At 40.7% G+C, this 19,204-nt stretch overlaps 1 protein-coding gene across 2 annotated transcripts in view; it reads right to left on the reverse strand.

The window, feature by feature from the left end:
- The window catches only part of MGAM (maltase-glucoamylase), a 203,059-nt gene extending 185,494 nt beyond the window's left edge, over nucleotides 1–17,565 (reverse strand). Inside the window, exons 1-4 of one of the 2 annotated variants that reach the window (XM_084785810.1) lie at nucleotides 17,466–17,565; nucleotides 9,409–9,532; nucleotides 7,345–7,466; nucleotides 797–914 (exon numbers count right to left, since the gene is read on the reverse strand). In XM_084785810.1, the coding sequence (XP_084641936.1) occupies nucleotides 797–914; nucleotides 7,345–7,466; nucleotides 9,409–9,532 (364 nt within the window). In that variant the 5' untranslated portion in view covers nucleotides 17,466–17,565. The remainder of the gene's footprint in view (nucleotides 1–796; nucleotides 915–7,344; nucleotides 7,467–9,408; nucleotides 9,533–17,465) is intronic. The other variant, XM_084785811.1, reaches the window with a different exon arrangement.
- Between the last annotated feature and the right edge of the window lie 1,639 nt (nucleotides 17,566–19,204).

Here is a 19,204-nt window from a genome sequence, read left to right on the forward strand (position 1 = left end):
CTGAAGCATGCTTATAAAATTGTAACTCTTTCCATTAGATTTTTAAAAAAAAAGAAAGAAAGAAATACCAGAATAGAATTGCAAAGAATTATGGGAAGTATTGATTTCAAATTCTAGAATTTGAAAATGATAACCTTGAGAACCAAAATGATGATGGTAATTATATGAACTCATGAAGGTGCACAAAAGTGAATCCAGCCCTCCGCATACATGCTGCGGACGTTTAGCTTGGGATGTTTGTTGGACTCCTAACAATGGGAGTCGGGGTGACTCTGATGTTTTTGCCTGCTCATGGAACCTTTTCCCTCCTACTTAGTTGCTTCATCCACCCTTGATATGAAGGTCTGTACGTAATCTTATTGCATCTTGTTATACCATGTGCAGTTGATATCACTGGGAGGCCTGCTCCTTTTTGAATGGAAATGAAAGGGCTGTGTATCTTAAGACGAGGTGGGAGGGGTGAGGAGGCCTCGATTGAGGGGAAGCTGCAGTTGGGGTGTATTTTATGAAAGAAGAATAAAAAAAAGAAAAGAATGAAATCTTTATAAACAAAGAAAATAAATCTTTGTGTGTGTGTGTGTATTCCCTCCAAAGGGAATCCAGAAACAGAACCCAGCCTCTGAGTTCCTAAGGAAGAAGGTAACTATTGCTTGATGCTAAAATAGTGCCTAATCACAGGTAAGAGCAGTGCTCACATCTGGAACTTGTGTGGCATGACAGTATGCTGTGTGCTGCTGTAGGTGGCCCCTCAGAACGGAACCAAGCCTCCAAGGCTAGGGTTCCACCTTTAACCTACCTGCATTTGTGTTTACAGGATCACTCTCCATTTTGTAGCCATGATTCCTGGAATAGTAGCAAGGAACACGGATGGATCCCTGGGCATCCCAGCAGCAGCCACGCTGCTCACATGTGGCCTGAAACAGAGATCAGACTGATCAACCCACGTTAGTTATACGACATTACGTTTTAGGAAATACAAGCCAGCTTGTCTGAGATTGTTACATAAACAGCTTTGTTTTGACAAGTGAGACCTCACACCAAGGGACAGAACTTCTACAGTTTCCCTTGCTGGTGCTCTTATTATGAAATGATGTAAGAAACAGAATGTATGTTTCACACACAAAAACTGATAAATCTATTTTAAAATTTGAAACCATAATATAGTTAGATCACCAGTATTCCAACATGCAAATGGAGCCTCTACCTTTGAATTGTAAAAATGACAAAAAAAGGCTTCATAATCAACTCCCTTCAGACACTTGCAAATTAAACCAATCTTGATTTTACTTTATTTATTGTTTCTTTATTTGTGTATGCAGTGTAGGGTGTCAGCATTTGTTGGAGAGCTCATGTATTAGCTAGATATACTTAGCACAGCCAATGAAGAAGTCAATGTGTACAAGTCAGAACAATTCGTGCCTAATGGTGTCCCCAGTTCAATCTTGTGGAAACTTTCAAAAGGGCTGGATGGAAAGGCCATACGAGTTTTTCAAATCACAAAATAGAATGATTTTAAATCTACACACATCTTTATGTATGCATGTTGCTGTACATGTGTGACAAGTATCTCAAGCCCTCGAAAGACAGAAAGCAATCATTCTTTGACAAACAAAATAGAGTATAATTTTGCCTTAAGGAAGACGCCTGCCTATATCACAATTGATGTCTGAGCCAAGTAGAAGCTAAAGTTAAGTACATTCTCTTTCCTCAAGCACCTAATTTAGAAGAAACACCCAGAATGGGCATTAAACAGTGGAAAGGAGCCTCTCCTCCTATGTGTGGGCTTGGGACGAATGCCTTGCCGCCAACAGGAAACAGCAGGATGGACCCTCCCGATTAGACCACAGACAGAAGGTAGCGCTGGTCTTGCTTACTCTCTTTCAGTTTCTCTACTGGAGCCCCTTCCGTGGGAAAAGCAAGCAATTATATCATGGTAGGCACCACGTGTGGAGGGATTCCAGGCAGGATCCTCGGTATAACAACTCCACAGACAGGAGTCGTGATGATAACCAGAAGACTCCTTCACTATGGCTTCCGAGAGTCTCAAAGGAAGAGTTACCCAGCCAAACAAAGCCAGCCATAGTCTCAATTCGGAAACCATGGGAAAATACAGCTTGTTCCGTGAAGCCATTATCTTTGGGGATAATTTGTTGCAGAGCAATAGAAACTAATATATCCTGTCTCACAGCTTTATAGCTATGGAACTCAAAGTCCACAGAGTGAAGTGTTACAAATGTGAACTCCCTGCCAAAGGTTTCTGAGCAGTTGAGAAACCAAAGCCAAAATGATCCGTTTCTTTTTCTTTTTCTTTTTTCCCACGTTCTAGGTAATGTGAACTCCCTGCCAAAGGTTTCTGAGCAGTTGAGAAACCAAAGCCAAAATGATCCGTTTCTTTTTCTTTTTCTTTTTTCCCACGTTCTAGGTATCACTAGTGATGTAGTAATGAAAATATGCCAATTTTTGCAAGTGGTGGAAAGTAAAAAAAAAAAAGTGAGGCATACAAATGATTATATTTAATCAAGTGCTAATTTTTATACTGAAAATAAATACAAGTTAAGTATGCCTTATCCAAAAGGCTTAGAACAAGAAATGGTTTAAATTTCAGATTCTTTTCTCAGAGTTTTGGATTATTAATATTTACATGGTAAAATATTTTGAGCATGGAATCCTTTAAACATGGGCTCATCCTTTTTTACATATAATATAGAACATGAAGGTGAAATACTTTTCGGATCCCTTTTCCCTTTCTCCAGTACAGGTGCTGAACCCAGGACTTCCCGCATCCTAGGGCACCACTCCGCCACCCAGCTACAGCCCTGGCACTTGTAAAAATATGTTTAAATCTTTTCCTGAAGGAAACGGCATTTCATTGCATGAGGTTTTTCACTCACAGCTTCATGTCAGTCTTCAAAACCTTGAAGATTTTAGAGCATTCCCGATCTTGGATTTCTGAAGTAGGAATACTCAATCTGTTTTTGAGAGTTCAAAAAATGGTGTCTACATGTGGCCTTTCTTGGAGTGGGGGCAATTTTTACTGTGATATAAACTTTAATAAGCAATTCAGGTTTTGTTCTTTCCTCCCAAAATCCATTTACATGAAAGCTCAGATTACAGAGGAAAAGGGGAAAGGTGCTGGGAAGGGCTTGAAGCGGGGTGGCTTTTATATGTAACCAGAGCTTAATTTTTCTTTAACTGAACCAGAAAGAACAAAGATCAAACAGACAAAAGTAGCAAATGTGTAAACAGTCTCTGTTGTTTAACTGAGAAACACCGGCTCCTTCACAGGAACTGACCAATAGTGAAAAGTGGGAGAGAAGGCTGGCAGGCAGGCTTTATAGGGGGGCAGTCTTTGAAGCTACAAGGCACCTGGGAAAACAACCGCTGACAAACAGTATGACAACAGAACAGTGGCGTGGAAAGATAAAGGCACAGAAAGAGAGCAGTCTTCAGATACAAAACGTCAAGTTCAATGTGAGAATTAAAGTTTAACAGACACTGACCAAACAGTATAGAATGTGTAACAACTGTTACACCGGGGAGGGAAAAAACCAGGGTAAGGGAAGAAGCCTTCACTCCCAAAGTAAGGAAAGGAAGAAGACAACAAGAAAAGCACAAACAGAAAGAAGAACTCCTTAGAAAAAGCAGTCATGTCCGTGATCCTGTGTCTTGAATACCTAAAGACATCACGATGGGGTCTGTCACTGTGGCTCAGTTGATAGAGTGCTTGCCTAGCACGCACAGAACCCTAGCTTCTGTCTCTGGCAGCGCATTCCAGGGATGGTTACTTATGCTTATAATGGCGACACTAGGGTGTTGGATTAGAAAAATCAGAAAGTCAAGGTCATCCTCAGCTACAGTGAACTCATGATGCTGCCTCAAAAATAAACAAATCAGATGATGTCAAACAAAGGCACAAGATTCATAAAAATGAATGTTGACCCTTTTCTCTCATATGTGGAATTACTGGGGGAAAGGACATAAAGGTGAAAGGGGGATTCTTAGAGATGTGAAAGGGGGATTCTTAAAGATGTGAAAGGGGGATTCTTAAAAATGTGAAAGTGGGAGGACACTGGAGGAAGAGGGGTAAGCATTGGAAAAAATAGAGGAACTGAGTATGAAAAATGGCACAATGAAGCCCTAAGCTTTGTATACTTCATGTGCTAAAAAGGGAAAGAAATCTAATTTTTTAAAAGATGTATTTATTTATTTATTTTATCTGTGAGTGCTCTATCTGCATGTACACTTCACGCCAGAAGAGGGCATCAGATTACAGTATAGATGGTTGTGAGCCACCATATGATTGCTGGGAATTGAACTCAGAACCTCTTGGAAGAGCAGACAGTGCTCTTAACTCCTGAGCCATCTCTCCAGCCTATTACAGTTAAAGAAACAAATCAGTAGAAAACCCCCTACAGCTCACAAAGTCACTGAAGACAACAAGTGAGAATAATGGTATGTAAAGGGCAGCATTCACATCAGATGGGGCTCCCAAAACTCGGTACTGAGGTACAACCTCACAGCTGATAGATATGAAACCCTTCAGTTCACCAGGAAGATATTCTAGGTCAGATATGACCCATGCCCAAGAGAAAATAATCAAAATACATGGAGACAAAAAACTTTAAGTGACAGAAATGAAATTGAGACAACACATAGTAGATTATTTTTAAGGTACACCCCTGAGAAGGTGATACAAAATGTAGACCCCCAAAAATGCAAAGACATTTTATTTTTTACGTAATAGACATATATTCGGTCTCTTGTATCCATAAGTTTTCACATCCAAGAATTTAACCAAACTTGGATCAAAATATTTCAAACAGAACATCTGTACTGAACACATCTTTTCTCATTATTATCCCCTAGAGGACAGAGCATATCTGAGAATGTGAAAGCTCATGATTTATGGGGGAGATTTCATTTTTCAGATGTCTTTCTGTTTTTAGGTATTTACCTTGGCATGCTGCATGAAACGAGCAAAGGACCATTGTGATGCCTCTCTCTCCCCCAACACACCCACCTCCTTTGCACCTTATCCTCACGTTAAGAGTAATCCACTGTCCATTGCCTGGATCTGGATAGGGGTTCTAGGTTTATCGCATGCATTGTCCTTGGTTGGTACAGTGCTTTGAGCTGACCTGCCTGGGTGTCGAGAGCAGGGACTGGCTCTGACATGAACTCTGGTGCCCCATACTTGACCACTTCCCTTTGGTGGGAAGACCTGGTGACACTCAGAGGAAGAATAAGCAGGTTACCAGGAAGAGACCTGATAAGCTGTGAGCTTATAGTGGGGGATGAGGTCCCCTTCTGTCACAGACCTAGGGGAGGGGAACAGGATGAAAAAGGGAGGAGGGAGAATGGGAAAATGCAAGTGATGGGATAACAATTTAGATGTAATCTGAATAAATTACTTAATTAAAAAAAAAGAGTAATCCTGTGACCATATGGTGGGGGAGGAGATACCCTTCTGTCACAGACCTAGGAGAGGGGAATAGGGTGGAAAAGGGAGAGAAGGAGGAACAGGAGGATACAAGTGAGGAGATAACAATTGAGATGTAATCTAAATAAATCAATTAAATAATAAAAACAGTAAAAAAAAAAAAAGAGTAATCCACTAAGGCCCAGGAGGGGGGACCAATGACTCTCTAGAACAGTCATTTTCAATCTATGGGTTATGACCGCTTTGGGGTCAAACAACTTTTTCATGGGGTCGCATATCAGATATCCTGCATATCAGATATTTACATTATGATTCATAAGAGCAGCAAAATCACAGCTATGAAGTAGCAACAAAAAGAATTTTATCATTGGGGGTCAGCACAGCATGAGGAGCTGATTAAAGGGTCACAGCATTAGGGAGGCCACCTCTCCGGAACACCACAGATCACTGCAGCACAGTGAGAACAGGGAGGCTGCCACAAGTGTGCAAGAAGCACGCAGCAGGCATAGACTGTGCATTCAGTGCTAATCTGTTGTTTCACGTGCGTGGACTTCACTCAGAAGACTGTCCTCTGTTTTCACTTAGCTATCTTGATTCTGTACCTGTGAACAGCACGTCACGTGCAATGATTTTATTGTCGCGACACTCTCAGATGTGCATGAGCTGGTTACCTAAAGACGCTGGGCTGAAGTGCCATGTCCCGGAAAGCCCTTTACTCTGACATTAATTACCTTCTTCCTTCCAAAGTATAGCTCTTGAAACTTTGCCCTTATGCTAGACCATGCTTTGTGCACATGCATGATTTGTTTTATTCTAGATGATCCCAGATAACCTTTGAAATGCCATGATGCCAGGAAGAAGTGAGGCAGCAAAAGACGTGAGGATTGCAATCAAGTCTAGCCACATGAAAAAAGATAAGTACACTTTTCCTAAGTCTAAAGCCTTATATGGAACATACTTACCCTAAAAAAATATCGCCATTGTTTATCTGAAATTCTGATATAACTTGCTATATCCCCGCATGTTCTAGCTCTCCCTCCCTTGAAGCTACATGACCCTACAAACATGGATACAGGTTTAACTTATGTGAGCTACCAGTGCTGCTGTACACACAACTTTCTGTGGAATGGGGAAAAGGAGGAAGACAATATGAAGAAGAGGAAGAGGAGGAGAAAAAAGAGATGAGGAGAGAAAAGAAGGAGAAGAACAAAAAGAAGGAAGAAGACAGAAACAAAAGAAGAAATATCACCATGACATGAATTATTTTTGCTGTTGTTGTTTAAAAGACTTTTTATTAAAGATATAACACAGTTGGCAGTAAATACTCTTCAAATTAAAGAAGCATATGTATGTGTGCATATGTGTATATATGTGGCTAAATAAATTTAATTAACAGATGCATTCACTTAACTATCATTTTGTGACAAAAGTATGTAACACCCATTCTTTATAATTTTAAAAGTATGCTAAATTTTAATTATAGTCCTCTTGTTAGAACAACAAACCTATTGAAATTTTTATTTTTTTCTAACCACAGTTGTGTTATCTTTTACCAATACCCTTGCACTTTTTCCTATTCCGTACCACAATCTACAATTCTGTATCTAAGAGAAATGATAAAATATTTTTATTTCTATACAATAGTTATTTCACTTAGTGTAATGCTATCTGGGGTCATCCATATTTTCACAGAAGTTGGAGACATAGTGTGGAAAACTTATGTCTTCCAAAGGGACATATAGTATGTGTCACAGGTTTGGTCTCCAGCCTGGCGTCACTGGGGTTTAGAATTGGGGTATGGATAGTGGTCTTAAGGTAGTGGGGATATATCCCCTAGAGACACTGTGCCCTTTTTGCTCTCATGACACAAATTCTTAAATGAATGCAAGATGCATGACACAAACCTTGTCAGATGACTGGTCGGGGATGCAATTTATCCGTTCCAACTCAGTCAGCACTGGGCAGCTGGGAGAGTTGGGAGTGGTCCTAGTGACTGTAGAGTCTGGAGTGCCGGTTGTGTCAGGGTCTAGGGAGATCACATTACAAAAGTAGACAAAATGACGTTAGAACTATGACTACAGACATTCAACAGGACCAGGCTCCTCAGCACTTCCAGCACTGTTAGCATCTCTGGCTGTGCTCTAGTTCTATGTGCTTAAAATTCTGCGTTTTCACTTTATAACACCTTGTTATACAGTTCTTGCTAACTGTATTTATCTCCGTGTATACCAACGTTATCTCCTTCTTTACTGGAATTCCCCCGAAATATGGTACATACAAGAGGAAGGACTCCATCATTAGAAGCTTGCGAAACTAAACAGCAATTTTACTTTAGGCCGATTAATAAACCATACCCTGTCAGTCAAATCGGGTGAAACTGTCTCTAAACATGAAATATTGCTGGAACACAAACACACTCATTTATTGATAACTGTTTTATGCTACAAAAGCAATAGAGCACATGATAACAGATATAATCGAAAGACTGAAGGTCAAAGTACAGCCTACATGAGTCAGTTATCTCTCCCTATCATGTGGATTCCAGAGATTGACCTCAGATCATCAGGCTTGGCAGCAAGTGCCCCTTACTACCAAACCATCATCTCAGTAGCCCTGACTCGAATACTCACTTTCCAGCCCTGAGAGAAGAGACTGAGGACCCCTGCTATGGGTATACACAGAGAAAGTACAGTAACTGTACCACCTTAAATACGGCAACTTCAATTCTGTTTTCTGGGGCAATTCCTAGTCCCATAGAACACTTCCATGTAGTGGCATTCTTTTGTAAATCCAAACTTCCAAGTGTAAAAAAAAAATGAATAAGTAAATAAAGAAATCCACAAGTCTAGAAACTACCCCCAGGGCTACAAAATGTTGATTCCTGATGTAATGATCAGTAAAGCATAAAGGACACTCTTATTGTACTCTGAAATAAGGAAGAAGCTTTATTTAATATATGACCTTAGTAAACCAACAGTGGCATTATATCAAAAAAAAATTTGTTTCGGATTGTTTTTTTTTTTTTTGCATTGAAGTTTTCAATTCAAAAATGATGCATTTAAACATTGTTGGGCTGGAGAGATGGCTCAGTGGCTAAAAGCACGGACTGCTCTTCCAGAGGTCCCGAGTTCAATTCCCGGCACCCACATGGCCGCTCACAAGTGTCTGTAACTACAAGGTCTGACACCCACAGGCATACATGCAGGGGAAACACCAATGCACATAAAATAAAAATAAATAAATTATTTTAAAATTTGTGTTTCTGCCAGAGTCTGCATAAGTCTTTAGCTCCCTCAGCAGGATTACAGAAACTTAAAAGTTAAATGATTTCTAAGACTCTAATCTTATTTTCTGTGAAAAGCAGAAATTGATGGAACTGAGGGTTGAGCAGAAGAGAACAAAAATGATTTGGGCGTGACTCTAGGCTGGCCTTTCATGGCCACTTCCCATGAAAAGTGGTTCCTGAATGAGGCAGTTAGCAAAGCCTGGACCATTCAACATCTTCTCGCCCTTATTTTGAGATATATTCGCAAAAAAAAAAACTTTTAATAAAAACATGAACAGTTGTTAAGAACAAATTTTGGACCCTAAATATTTGAGTATATATATATATATATTGTGTGTGTGTGTATGCACAATATATATACACATATTTCCTTTTACACAGCGTATTATTCATTATCAATATTAAAAGAATTATAATTCTTTTTCATAACATGTAGAGAGCATATTTCTGAGATTGTAGAGCTGGATCCAGCGCACTAGTTAAATATGGAGATGCACGTTTCTGCGTTGAAGCCTCCTGTCCTTTGACCTGCTGTGGTTGATAGATACTCATTAAGACACGTACGATCTGCATGCGTTCACATCCACGTTCATACACGCACGGAGCAATATAAAAGCATGACTTCTCTACCATTGGTGGTGAGTCTGCTCTGGCATGGGGGAGACTCAGAGTCACTTGTTACCATTTGGCGGTGCAGAGTTGGCTAAGAGCACAATTAGAACCACAGCGATGATGAACAGCGCGAGCAGCAAGACAATGAGCACGAGCTCCAACGTGCTGAACTTCCTACACCTGCGTCTCGCCATCTGGAGAGAGAGAGAGACAGAGAGCAGGTTTAGATTTTAAAGGTGTTTACTTATAGCTCACACATATTTATTGCCAAAGCGCAAATGGACGCAAAGCCGTCCACCCAATTTTCAAAAATAAACAGTTACTGAAATTTTCATTTTACCTTTGTTCTTACTTAGTTGTTGCCCTGATCCTGTGTTGTTATGAAGCAAATCTCAAATTTCACATATCTGAATTTGGAAATACTAAACTTATTTCCTAAACACAAGGAACTTTACAAAACAACCAGTAAAAAAAATGCTATCATAACACCTATATATTTTTTACAGTAATTCCTTATTGTTACCAAATGCCGGCCCAATGGCAAAATCCACCTTTTATATGCTTTTCAAATGACTTTTATAATTTTTTAAAATAAACGTTGGGTCTAACAAAGATGAAAGCAAGATGTACATATTGTAATTAGTTTATATCTGAGTCATTTTTAAATCAAAAGGGCCTTGCTGTACACACGCCTCATAACTTGGATGTCATTAATTGTCATCATGCTAGCATGTTTCTCTTATATTTAAGATTAATTAATAGGACCCAGAATGTTCTTAGATTTAGTTGTGATGGTTTTGGTAACAAAGGAGTATAGATGGTAGAGCATCTTCATCAGGAAATATAAAATCTAGTTTTCTTTCTTGTAGTGTCAGCAGCCATGGGTGTTTCCAAGATTTATTATCCTCTTCAGAATTATGAAATAGCAACACTGTGGTTCTTTGATCCTTTCATTGCTAGAGGAAATATTTCTATAGACAGAAATATTACCTTATCTTATATTCAGCTCACAGGCATACCATGCCCAAAGGGATGGTGAGTTGAACATTTAACTCTTTTTATTTGCTACTTGTCGAATGAGTGTTTTTCTGGTATCTTCCGAAGGAGATTGACTTTAATCTGCTTCTAATCATTTTCGTAAGTTGGTGGGTTTAAGCACACTTTGCTCTTACTAATGCACTGATAACATTACTTCTCATGTCTTCCTATAGTTGCCTAGAAGGAGTCTCTTCAAGTTGCCGTATCCTTAGGAACCTTTTGTAGTATTCTTCCTTTCTGGCACACTATGCTATCCCTGGTTCCCCTTGCACTTTCCCTACCCTGGCCTATGACCACATATCTACAGGGAACCTCTGTTCTTCCTGATGCGTGTAATATTTAGGAACCATAGTGTAAATGAGAGTTGATGAAATCCAGACTTAAGACTTTAGAATTCCAGAGCTTCGTGCATTGGCTTGAGTAGTGGTCCCTTTCTGAGGTGGCCCCCACAAGGGGATCTTTGAGGATTTTCTATTTTAATTTATCTTAGACGGATGACTGTTTCGCTTGCATGCATGTATGTGCACCATATGTGTGCCTGGGACCTGTAAAAGTCAGAAGAGGGCTGCAGTTGCAGATCCCCTGGAACCAGAGTTACAAATAATTTGTTTGTAAGACCCCATAGGGGGCCTGAGAGTCTAGCCCAGGTCTTTTGAAAGAGCAGCAGTTGCTCTTAACTGATGAGCCACCTCTCCAATCCCCAGGAATTGTTATTTTTAAAAAATACAGAAATTACACATTAACGTCTCACTATGATTTGGCTGTATATCCATTCTTTCTGTGGGGCAACCTACCACCCAGTGTGGTGGTGCTAAGAGATAACGTCTTTAAGGAAGTGAGGGGAAGCAATGATGCGCTCTGTGAAGGTCTGTTCTTATCAGCATGCTCTAATATGACTTTTTTATCTTCTAAGTATGTTATTGCCTTATTATCACACACACACACACATGCACGCGCGCGCGCGCGCGCACACACACACACACACACACACACACACACACACACACACACACACACACACACAAAGACCCTTGAGCATCAGTCTTGCTCACTCGAGGGCCTCCCCCCCACCCATTACTTTTTAGGCTGGCTTATAAACTCTGCATTGTTTGCTCAAAGAGAATGTGTCCTACCTTCTTTGCTCAGACCTTGACATATAACTCAGAATTTTAATTCCTATATCTCTTTTCTCTAGTCTATCAACAGTATCTAGTCTGTACCCTCTCACCAGTCAGAAGCATTCCACAGTTTTTGCCCAGAGACTAAATGACAAGAAGATTTACTTCTCATATATTGGTAAAAGAAGACAGTGAGCATAATTGTCTCTTACTATACAAAAGGACTTGGGGCTCAGAGGCCTCTCTGACAAGGATTACCTTGTGTTTTTCTAGAATAAAATACCCTAACTCTAGTGTCCACAGCTGTTGTCTACAATAGCCCACATTAGCACAAGCTTTATAAGAAATCCTGTAGTAGTTGTCTTTCTTGTAAAATTCTACAGAGGTTAGTAATATTTTTCATACTTAGTATAATTAAGTTAACTAATAAGGCAAACAATGGTCTTATGTGCTCAGTAGGGTAAGAGGTATTAGAATGACATTCCGAGGAACCATGGCTCTTTCTCTTTGGTGACTGCTGACAGCTATGATGTGGGAGGCTGATCCTTTTTCTAGTATTTTAAATGTTCTGTCAGATGCTAAGAAAGAACATCTACACAGCTCTACACACCATGAATTCCATGATAGCTTGGCCAAAAACTTAAAGTTAGACCTATAAACCAAGAGTTCCATTTGTGGCATTTTATCCCATAAGTGCAGGTGTGTATCTGAGAATCAGTGTATCCACAGATGGTTTTTCACCATGAGAACAACTATCTGTCCACAAGGAGGGCTCGATGTACATGAAACAATTAGAACTAAAATATGATGAACATGCAGTAAACACGGGTGAATATGATAAAATCCCATGTGAACAGAACGTTTCCAGTCCAAGCAAATTTCCACCCACACTTTTCCCAAACACCCCAAAGAGGCTCCCAGACTATTATTATTTGTAGATCCAAGCTGAAGACCTGGGGGGGGAGGGTGACAAGTATGGCTACTGATTGCTTCAGAGTCCCAAAAGCAGATCTGTGGGTCTTTATGACACTTGGGGTGATATTATACTTGTAGTAATGGGAGAAACATTAAAATTGTGATTCGTGCATACAATCCTGCAAAAAGGCAGATCTCAGTTCTCTTCAATCTGCTTTGACAGGTCATGCCAAGAAAGCAGGAGGAGCCTGCTACTTCTTACTTCTCTAAATTCTTCCTCTAACCCTTTAGCGCTAACACTAAGTTTTCTAATACTTCTGCTTCACCACATCTGGTACCGTAAATTCTGTGATACTTCCCCCTCTCCTCAGCCTAAAAACACTGACTTACAGAAAATATCTTTGCTACAAAGAAAATGTACAAACCAGAGGCCCTTGGTTCTAGTCAACTTTGACTTTCAGAGAATCAGATGAGAGTCCCCACCCTATTGAGAAAGACCTTCTACCTCTGGGATTTTCCTACCCACCCCTGCTGGACGGAGGCTTGAGAGAGAGGTCTACTGTTTACAAGCTTGGGCTTGAGAAAGTCCATTCCTTCTACCAACCTCTACCTCTCTCTCTCCAGGTCTTGTTTTGTGTGGGTTTCAATTTTTGTTTTTGTGTCTTTTGAAGGTAAGGAAAAAAACTGACTTTTAGATTCTGGTCAAAACAGCTCATGTTGAAAGCCAGGAAATTCATGTGCTCATTTGTAATATCTGGTAGTGCTGGCCTTTTCTTCCATACACTGTCCATTGGTTTCCTCAGTTTATCTATCCACCAAGCCCCCATCTCTCTCTCTGTCTCTGTCTCTGTCTCTGTCTCTATCTCTGTCTCTGTCTCTCTCTCTCTCTGTCTCTCTGTATGTGTGTGTGTGTGCACGCATGCGCACGTGCATGCGCATGCATGCGTACATGCGTGCATGTGTGTTAGCTAAAGAGAACCACATATAGAGACAATTAGTACATGAGTGTGGCCCTGATGTAAGAAGACAAATGCCATCAATGACATAAGACGACATTTTTTTCACTACACTGAAGAGGCAACTTGAGAGCCTGCCTGCCAATTGTGAGGCCTGGGTTCCATCAGCCTAACCACAATTTTTTAAACTTTTTTTTAAGAACGAAAGATAAAAAAAGGACCGGGAACTGTACTTTTCCTGAGCATTGGGTAACTTCTATCAGGTAAGCTGTATGATTTGCTACAGTACCAACTAACATAGGAGTTGAAATAGGAGAGTATGGCACAAGTGTGACTATGGGCGCTTTTGGCATTCTTGAAGTTAAAACTGTGTGCCCAGTGGAGCTCACAGTGCCCAACTGTGAGCCTTCTGCTGGGGCTCATCAGGACAGGCCCTGGCACAGCAGGAAAGACACATTTAACCCACAGCACCACCCTTGTGCCCAGAACTCAGCCCACTAAAGGTTCTAGACTCGAACTAACCAGATGGTCATTGCTCCCCATGCTAGGAGGAAAACTGGGTATGTTCTGCCCATGGAAGGGCTTCTCAGTCCCGGGATGAGAGAAATGGTTGTTCCTCTCTGAAAATGGAGGTAGGGGCACATAAGATGGAGAAAAACCGAAAGAGACCAACTTTAAAAGTAAAGTCAAGTGTATTTTAAAGGAAAAAAATGTTTTTAACAACCACTGCTGGGCAATCTGTCATCATTCATTGAGTATGATTTTTGTTAAGCCAGCATATAATTGAAGTTTTAATGCCAATGACAATCATAGTTGACAATGATCAAACAAATGTGCTAAGAATTCTCCATATGTCTAATATGTGACCCTCATAACAGCCTCTGAGAACTACTTCTAGCACCCCCAAGATGAGTAAATTGAGCTTCAGCAGATCGTATTACCTGCCACATGGCAGATAAGAGGGGAGCCAGGACCAGAACGCTGCCCTTTGGACTGCACAGCCAAGCTTTCCACCTCCACTCTGTACTCTATGCTGCTGTGCCCACAGCACACAGGGCTCAACAGCTCACACTGTGTGGGAGGTTGTGGTTTTATCACACATCCTCTGGCTCGTTACCCAGGGCTGGACGGCAGACCATAGCTGCCTAAGCACGTCTTACATGCATACTTTTCTCTAGTTCTCATAGCCATTGTCCAATAGGAATTATCCTTTCCATTTCACAAATGAATTAACTGGGACTTATAGAAACTGGGTAGTCCTAAGCCAGACCTGTAACAGAGCCATGTGTCAAAAGATAACCTGAAACCAAAGCCAGTGCCTTCAAGACTGAAATTATACCAAGACCTACAGTGTGTGGCAAAACCAATAAAACATGTATATCTATGAAAAATGAGTGTTTCTAAATTAGATAAGATACATGAGACATACCTATATGTAAAGACAACCAAACGCCTTAAAAAAGAAACAGAAGTTCTGTTATTCCTGTCTCCATGTAGCTGGGGGATTTGCATAAGCACCTGTAAATATCAGTTCATTCTGAGTTTAGGGCCCACAGCATATACTCTACGACTTAAAAGAAAAGGCTACCAATGTGTATCATTTCTCTGATTTATTCATCATAAGACTATCAAAGCTATGGTTTTAAATGATGGAAGGGAAGCGTGCTTTGCAGTTTATTTGTTGGTTTGCCACATTTATTAAGTTCCCATTGCCTGCAGGCATTCTTGCAGGAGCCGGTTATGCTCAGTGATCAAAACATAAAAAAAAAATCCCTGCCATGCTCTGGGAGGCTCCACCCAGCAGTGCTTCAAAACAGATGCTGAGACTCACAGCCAAACCTTGGGCAATGACGTAGGGAGTCTTGTGAAAAAGTTGGGGGCGGGGGAGAAAAGGAACAGGAAGTGACAAGAGCTCCATAAGAAGACCCATAGGGCCAACTAACCAGGACCCAGAGGTGCCTGCGGAGTCTGAAGTACCAACGGAGGACCATGCACGGACTGGACCTAGGCCCCGACTCAGATGTAGCCGATGGGCAGCTCAGGCTTCATGTGGGTCTTCTAGTAAGGGGAACAAGGGATTATCTCTGACATGGACTCTGTTGCCAGCTTTTTGATCACTCCCCCCCCCGCCCGTGGCAGGACCGCCTTGCCAGGCCTCAGGGAAGGAAAAAACATGCAGTCCTGACCTGAATTGATGAGATGGGGCGGATGGGAAGAGGGTCTCCCCTTTTCTGAGGAATAGGGAAGGGGGAGGGGAGAGAGGGTGAGTGGCACTGGGAGGAGAAGAGGGATGGCGCTATAACCAGAATGTAAAGTGAATAAACAAAGAAAAAAAATCCCTTAATGCAACTTAATGTCCTTGTGAATACAAAAGAGAGGCAACAAACCAAATATACGACACAGTAGTTACACTACATAAGGCCTGTTGGAAAACAAAGCAAGAGAAAGTACAGAGAAACACAGTGGGGGAGAGTCGGAATGTTAGAAAAAGATTGGTCAAGGAAAGCCTAACAGAAAAGATAACGATTAACATTGCACATAAACCATGCGGCTCCTACATACATTTTCCATTTTGAATAAACAATTGGCAAGTCTCATTTTATGAGGCATTGTTATAGCTACTTGGGCAAAGCAAATGGGTAAATGACGTGGGGGATCAAATTATCGAAGTGGCTTTGTCGGCTAACTTTTAAAAGCTGGATATCTCTTCTTCTCTGAAGGAAAGCCAGTGCCTGATCCAAGCCGTTCTTTGAAAAACCACTTAACAAGTAAGAACTCTAGTGAAAAGCTTTATAGAGAGCCAGAATGATGAGTACAGAGGCACTAACTAGCATGGTTATTTCTTAAAAGCATTCAGCAGTACTTAGCAGAGTGGTCCATGATCCCCTAGCTAATTTGGGAATAGAAAGGGGGAAATTAGCTTGTTGAAACCCCATTGTAAGGGAGTAATTGCTTAAATCGAGAGTATCAGCATGGGTGAAAGGGTGATGGCTTTCTTGAATTTGGGACACCAGAGAGAATGCCACTGTACTTCCTTCAGGCACCTTTCCCAGAACAGCAGACCAAGAACCACTCCCCATAGCACACCCAACCTGTTTACTTCCCCTAAGTGCTCTCTGCCCTACACTATGACAGCAGAGCAACAGTTTAGAGACCGGGAGTCCCCTGAAGCACACTAGCACCACTCTTCAGACCGATATGGGGAATGCACTGGCAGCCTTTCCCCATGAGACCCCAGAGTTATCGCCTCCTTTTTTTTGTTCCCCAATGGTAGCACCTTCCTACTTCTGTGGCCAGCCAGAAAAGAGATGCCCACTGTCTAGTAGGCTCTAGCAACTTAGTAACTATAATAACTGTCCCTGGAAAGAAGCCAGTAACAATCTCTTCTTCCCCTGGGCACTTCCATTGTGTATCACTTGCTATTACCAATCTAAATATGCATGATTCCCTTTGTGATTTCCCTCTAATGCCACGTGAAATCTCTCCTAACGCCTACCTCACATATTCATCTCAGTATCGTCACACATCACCTATTACATATCACGTCACCTCAGCCTCTTCCCTACAACAAGCCTATATATGATCAATAAAGTAGTGATACAGCCTCCCTTGTTGTGACTATCATGGATAGTCTAATGGCCACTTCTCAGGCACAGCACCACACCCTTTCAGAATGATGGGCCCACAAAGCTGCAATCCCACACCAAACTGTACTGCTTTCCCCACCGCCACTACCTCTCCTAAGTCCTTCCTAGAAACCACAAATTCTGCTATCTCACCGCAGATACTATTAGTCACACTTCAACACCACCACACACAAATACATAGACGTATCTATAATCAGGCCTAAGGATCATGCACAGATCCAGAGGAATGCACATACAAACACACGTGATACACAGACCTGTCCAGGGAAAAGAGAAATGAGTTAACTTTTAAGTGTTGTGCTTGCATAATTTGGGTAGTTGTTGGTTTTGTCCATACAAAAACATCAAAGGCACTCTGACCAAAGGAGGTGGGCACAGATTCATGCCAACCTGGACACACACACTGGCACACAAGTCTGAAGCCGCAAAGGAATATGCAGTTTGTAGACAAACCTCATTGTCTGCTGCAGCTGGTTCGCAGTGGCTCTGAAGAACGGCCTAGCAATAAAGGCTGAAGAGAGCAATCCACAGAAAGCAGCCCAAGGGCTGGTGACTGCTTTCTGGCCAATCCGGGAGATGTTAATGATCTCTCAGTGCAAATCACAGTCCAGCTTTCATTTCGAAGCTCACAACTGTTAGTTAATTAGTAAACAGGCTTCCTCTAGAGCAATGGTTCTCAACCTGTGGGTCACAATTCCTCTGAGGCTCAAACGACCCTGTCACAGGGTCATGTAAGACCATCACACAACATGGATATTTACATTATGATTCATAACAGTAGCAAAATTACAGTTATAACGTAGTAATGAAAATAATTTTATGTTTGGGGGTCACCATAACATGAGAAATTTACTAAAAGCATTAGGAAGGCTGAGAACCACGGCTCTAAGGGAGCAACTATAAGACCATAGGGTAAGAAGTAATGGCCATGACCCATTCTTTTTCCTCTGCTGGGAGTTTGTTTAGCCCTTACTACCTATAATGTGTCTGTTAAAAGAACACAGAGTTAGCTAAATTTGAAGACAATAGAAGAGGAAAAACAGTAACTGATCTAGAATCCTAGCCCTCTGGTCTCTTTCAGAGATCCTCAACCTCTCGGGAACTCATTGGCAACAGTACAATATGCTGATTTGTTATGGAAGAATATTGTCTTAAAAAATGTTATCAAAGTACTTTGATCTCTTAATATCATGAAAATATTCTTAAGATTGCTTATGCTGTGGAGAGCCTTTGGCAACCTTATATCTGGATATGCTTAAAGCTGTTTTTAAATGTATGGGTAAAATATACCAAAAATATACAAAGAGAATGACTTACAATGAAATGGTTGCTAGATTGCTTTTAATTGCAATAACAATTTAACTAATGATATTTTTGACTAATGATATAACAATAGGCATAGTGATTGTTGGACTTTCAAAGTAGTGATAAATATTAACAATCTCTCAATATTATCTTGACCATAAGAAGTAATATAAGCTTGTGGACCAAAGTCACAGTTACTATTTAACACTACTGTAGTTTGCAGCCAAAATTTGTACTGTGAAGAAATGCTAAATATCAGCTAGAAATTAACAAAAATTGTGTAGCCATTTCCCCTTCCATGTTCAATGAGTTCTCTGGTTTATATATAGGAAATCCAGGTATGGAATCCTCCTTTATCATTGAGTATATCTTCTCTTGGAAGGGCAGAGTCCACCCCAGTAACTGCCTCACATGTAATTCATAAACCTGAGTTACCAGAAACAAGAACAAAAATCAAAAGCACGTAGGGAGGCTTTTATGACAATATATCTGAGTAATTTAATGTCTATTGACCTTAATAATTTTAAGTGTAGATTTCATTTTAACCTTTTTAAAAAAAATTTTTTTATTCCCTAGTAACTTATTTTTAATCTCACTCTGTGACATAATGCAAATTTAAAACATTAAATCTGCTCTTTTACTAAGCATAATTGTTAAAGCCCCTGCTTAATCACTCCTTTCTCTGATCTCCTGCTCCTATGGACCATGGAAGAGACGGAAAACAATTAAGACAAAAAGCCTGATTATGAGTTATGCCTACAACCTGAACAACCAAAAGCCACCACACATTATCCTTGTCATATCATAATAGCCTGGGACAATCAAAATCAAATCATTTTGACTTTTTTGATGAATTCAGTTCCTTATCCTGAGGTTTCTCATCTCAC

This window comes from Acomys minous (genome assembly GCF_964271855.1).
Source record: "Acomys minous genome assembly, chromosome: 6".
NCBI classification, from domain to species: domain Eukaryota; kingdom Metazoa; phylum Chordata; class Mammalia; order Rodentia; family Muridae; genus Acomys; species Acomys minous.